Here is a 5,426-nt window from a genome sequence, read left to right on the forward strand (position 1 = left end):
AAGCGGAGCGCAGATAATGAGAATGAATAAGAAATGAATGAATTAGAAATGTACTAGAACAGATCTCGGATCCAGCAGGGCTCTTCTGATGTTCCCATGAGAAGCGTCCAGTAAGACTTTGCGTCCCTTTGTATCGATAGAACCACCTGGATTTTTGTGAGGAATGTGTGTAGGTGTCTTCTGAAGGGATGTTTGATGTTGTATGGCCGGCGTTCAGGACCATCAGGGCACAGTACCCCAGTCCCAAACCGATTGCCCCTTTTCCTGCACGGTCTTCTATAACCTGCCCCTCAGCCTCTGCGCCAGCACTTATCCGGGGCGTGTGCAAGTTTATAACCTGAAAAAAGGCTGATATTTCTTTTTGCGCCCATTCAGAGAGCACTGGCGATATCGGTCCATTTCCCAGGGTAAAAACCTTGCCTATTCCCCCCTTGCAGAAGGGACTGGCAAAGGGGACCGTCCTGTCAGCTTGTTTTCGAAGCGGGCTGCCCCTTTTCTGGCTGCCTTCTTAAGAAACAAGCTACTGAAGCTGGGCGAGAAGGCGGCCGAAGGACAGCTGTCCTCTGGGGAGCAGAAGCTGCAGAATGGATAATTCCATCGTTTTCTTTGGGGGCTGAACTGGCCACCACAAAGAGGACGTCTGCGTCAGGTGTGAGGGACTTCACAAGGCGATGAATCGCCCTTGTAACAAACCCGTGGCATAACACCCCTCTCCGGTCCCAGATAGATGGCTTTCTGTGATGGCTGCTTTTTGCACCTTGCCCCTCAGCCTTTCTCCCAACGCCTGTCCTGAGGGGAGGTATGAGGGGAGTCAATATTCCGAAGGAAATGATAGGTCTGCACTTACTTGCTCATTCATCGTGGCATGAACCGGCTTCCAGAAAAACATAACCTGTGTCATCTTTGAGATGCTTCAGTAACTATTGTGTATTCCAGATGCAGATCTCTGTGCCTCATGTCCAGCAGATCAGCACCCAAACAGGAACCAAGACCAGTGCATTCCCAAGAAGATCCACTTCCTTTCTCATCAGGAGACACCGGGGTCCATTTTGGCGTCTCTGACACTTTTCCTCTGTCTGATCGCATCTCTAGTACTGGCCACTTTCATTCAACACCGTGACACGCCCATCGTCAAAGCCAACAACAGAGCCCTCACCTACGTCCTCCTCATCTCCCTCCTGCTCTGCTTCCTCTGCTCCTTCCTGTTCATCGGTCAGCCCACAAAGTCCACCTGTCTTCTCCGACAAGCTGCTTTCAGCATCACCTTCTCTGCCGCTGTGTCTTCCATTTTGGCCAAAACGGTCACCGTGGTTCTGGCCTTCATGGCCACCAAGCCAGGAAACGTGGCTAGAAAACTCTTGAGGGGACAACTGACAAATGCCATTGTCCTGGCCTGTCCACTCATCCAAGCTGTGATCTGTGCTGTCTGGCTGGTGACTTCTCCCCCATTCCCAGACTTGGACTTCCATTCCCTGGACGGAGAAATCATAGTGGGATGTAATGAAGGCTCGGTCACCATGTTTTACACTGTCCTGGGTTACCTGGGTTTTCTGGCTCTCATCAGCTTCACGGTGGCTTTCCTAGCAAGGAAGTTGCCTGACAGCTTCAATGAAGCCAAGTTTATCACCTTCAGCATGTTGGTGTTTTGCAGCGTTTGGGTCTCCTTTGTGCCAAGCTACTTAAGTACCAAGGGGAAGTCCATGGTGGCTGTGGAGGTCTTCTCCATCTCGGCCTCTGGAGCTGGTCTCCTGGGTTTCATCTTTCTCCCCAAATGTTACATTCTCCTCCTGAGGCCCCATCTCAACTGCAGAGATCATCTCAGAAGGGAAAAATAATCTGTGAGTGGTATCCTTCAGAAACCCCCCTGCTTATTAATTTCCCAGCCAATCCATCCCATTTCCCCGTCACATTTATCAGTAGAGAAGTTAATGTGATCTTGTTTGTTTTCCTTGAAAATAAAAGTACCCGGTCCAATCCATTCTTTCTCTTTGTTCCTTTTTTGTCTGATGCAGCTATTTTGGCTGAGCAGTTCTAAAAATTCAGACTGTGACATCTTGCAAACAGTTCTCATGTGGGTATTGAAAGTTGTTAGGAGGTAGTCATTAGTCACAGATTTTGGATGAAAGAAGCAGTATAGTCATTGATAAATTGTACACTTTGACAGTATTTATTGTCAGCCTGTGGACAGGCCCCTTCTTCTGTTTTGTGTTACATGAAGTACCTCGATAATCCTGAATTCGTGAACAATTTGCCATTATTTGGATGGGGACTTTCTCAAATCCATGCTCCTCTTTCTATCGCCAACCCCCTGAGCTAATGGAGAATTCTCGCGTCAAACAACTTTTGTTTCAAGGTTCAAAGTACAGGGGACTGTCACACATCTAGAAGTTATGTGTTGATTTTATCGCAAATAAATAGCAACCATGGTGTGAATAGATCTGGGCCATGGCAGAGGGGAGGGTGACCTCTTCATCCTATGTCTTGTCCCAATTGGGGCCCCCATGGCTTTTCTTTGCCATGCAATGGAATCATAGAATCATAGAATAGTAGGGTTGGAAGGGGCCTACAAGGCCATCGAGTCCGACCCCCTGCTCAGTGCAGGAATCCAAGTCAGAAGCTCCTGTTGGCGCCAGTGAGAGCTTCCCTTCTGGTGCAAACAGCAGTTTGGGGGGGATGGCTTCGTCAGGGCCCCTGGACATGAGAAAAGAGCCACGCCCCTTCTTGCACAGTGCGGTCCCAAACTTACTTGGTCCCCCTCCTATCCATGGTTCCAACGTGGAAGGAATGCTGTTGAAGATCACGCCTAGTTCGACCCTGACATCTTCCTCTCACGATGAAACCCGCTTGTCCTTCCACACGCAGGAATGCTAGAGGCATCACAGCCATCTTTCCAAATGTAGCTTCTCGGTCCCCAAAGGACACTGAAGTGGCGAAAAAGTCCGGTGCGCTTTGAACAAAGGGTGTTGATGTGTTCGGTCCATCACAAGGCTGTTGAGGTCCCAGTCAAAGCCTCCTAAATTTCTTTACAAACTTAGCCACAGGAATGGGCAGGTGAGGAGAGGGCCTTTTCTCTAGTGGCCCCCGAACTGTGTGATATCCTAAAGCCTCCTAAATTTCTTTACAGACTTAGCCACAGGAATGGGTAGGTAAGGAGAGGACCTTTTCTCTAGTGGCCCCCAAACTGTGTGATATCCTCCCCAGTTCAGTCCTCCTGGCACCTACCATGCTGACTTTTTGACAGCAAGCACGGTGCTTTTTTAAGTTTCCTTTTAATGGCACAGTCCTATGGGATCCATCCTCGATCCTTGTAAGCCTCCGGAACTCAGAGGCTTATGGGCATCCAGTGCAAAGTGGTGGGTTCAGCAGAGGCGATGCTTGCCTCTGCCATGCCTCCTGCTCTGCATTTACGCTAGATGAGCTTTCCCCCCTTTCCAGTGGAGGTGTTGCAGGGAAGGGGAGGGAGGACATGGCATAAGCTGGCCTCTCCGGTCCCCTCCCCGCCCATGGGAACGCACCCTTTATCGTCATAGGATCATAGAACCACAGAATCATAGAATAGTAAGGTTGGAAGGGGCCTACAAGGCCATCGAGTCCAACGGATGGACTTCCCTCCAAGGCCACTTTTGCCGCCTCGGAGATGCAGCCGGTGCAGTTCTCTCTTGCACCAGCTGCGAGGGGGAGGGAGCTCGGATTCCTGGGGCCAAGGCTGGACAGGAATCTAAAATACCCTATGACCCCCAGCCCAGACTCTGTCTAGGGGCCATGGGATCGCTCCCTCCAAGCATCACAAACTGCAGCTTGTTTTAATGCGAAGGATATAATGAATGCTATGCTTTGCAATCACCCTGTTTCATGTTTTAGCTGCTTCGGATTTGTCTCTTGTTATAGCAACGGCGTTGGAAATGATTGTTTCTTCCCTTCAAACGCTCAGTGTGCTTTCCCCTTGGTTTTATGATATTTGATTTTCTCATATAAGTTGCCCTCAGTTCTTCAGGGACTCCAAAGTTTAATTCATGGAATAAATAAGGACGAGGACGAGTAGAGTCTTGATGTATCTTTACGGGTCCGCAGCTCCGTCACGGAGCAACCGCTCTGCCTGCAGAAGGCTCCTGCGTTCGTCATCAGCATCTCCAGCTAACGTCGGGAGAGACTTTTGTCTAAAGCCCTGGTAGTCAGAGGATGGAATCCAGAACTAGATAGACTTGCTATAAGGCCATGGGGGTGTCTCCATGAGGGACATGGAAGAATGGGCTCAAGTGACAGGAAGCCAGATTCCGGCTGAACATCAGGACAAACGTCCTGGCTGTTGCAGCAATATGACCATGGACCCAATGACCCAGGGAGGCGGTGGGCTCTCCCACACTGGAGGCGCTCAAGACAAGGCTGGACAGCCATCTGTCAGGGATGCTCTGACTTGGACTCCAGCATTGAGCAGGGGGTTGGACTCGATGGCCTTGCAGGCCCCTTCCAGCCCTACTATTCTATGATTCTATGATCTATGATTCTATGATTTACTTGCTTTTTGATCCGCTGACTCCCTTAAACTTTCCTGCCTTCTCATTGGCCCTTTTCCTTCTTCCCAGGGGGGTGTCTCCACCAGTGATTTACTCCGAGCTGGCTCCGTTTGGACGTTGTTAGGGATACATGATGTTGTGGCCGTCCAGCAGCACCCCAGAGCTTATCAGGGGAAACCTGGATTTCCTGAGACGGCTTAAAGTCCGATTCTTTTCCTCAAGTCGAGTTCTCCCCAGCATAGCTGCTGTGTGCCCCAAAGGAGTACGACAAGGCTGCATATTGTCGCCCTGCTTATTTAACTTACATGCAGAGTACATCATGAGAAACGCCGGGCTGGATGAATCACAGGTCGGAATTCAGATTGCCAGGAGGATTCTCAACAACCTCAGATATGCAGGCGATACCACCCTAATGGCAGAAAGCGGAGCAGATCTCAAGAGCCTCTTGTTGAGGGTGAAAGAGGAGAGTGCAAAAGCTGGTCTGAAACTCGACATTAACAAAACGAAGATCGTGGCATCTGGCCCCATCACTTCCTGGCATATGGAAGGGGAAGAACTGGAAGCAGTGACGCCGGGTTGGATAAATCACAGCTGACTTCTGTTGCATGAAGTCCTATCCAGAAAGAAGATGTCTATTTTAATAAATGGATATCTAAGTATAAAGTGAAGTTCTGTGATGTCTTTAAGGTTGTCTTCCCACACACACACCCTTAGTGTAGTTATCCCCTTTTGCCTATATCCAAGAAATGTGACTTTGTACAGATATCGGGGGCAGAACTGTGGTGCTGGAGAAGACTCTTATGAGTCCCCTGGACTGCAAGGAGGTCCAATCAGTCCATCCTCAAGGAAATCAACCCTGAGTGCTCCTTGGAAGGACAGATACTGAAGCTGAAGCTCAGATAATTTGGCCAC

The 5,426-nt window shown here is 49.6% G+C and overlaps 1 protein-coding gene across 1 annotated transcript; it reads left to right on the forward strand.

The window, feature by feature from the left end:
* Window positions 1-671: 671 nt before the first annotated feature.
* On the forward strand, window positions 672-1,835 carry LOC146333845 (vomeronasal type-2 receptor 26-like). The gene is made up of 2 exons (XM_084825741.1): window positions 672-684; window positions 967-1,835. The coding sequence occupies exons 1-2, from the start codon at window positions 672-674 to the stop codon at window positions 1,833-1,835; spliced, it is 882 nt and encodes a 293-aa protein (XP_084681867.1).
* Window positions 1,836-5,426: the final 3,591 nt, after the last annotated feature.

This window comes from Heloderma suspectum, chromosome Z (genome assembly GCF_057233095.1).
Source record: "Heloderma suspectum isolate Gila_16-S chromosome Z, 16-S_ref, whole genome shotgun sequence".
NCBI lineage: Eukaryota > Metazoa > Chordata > Lepidosauria > Squamata > Helodermatidae > Heloderma > Heloderma suspectum.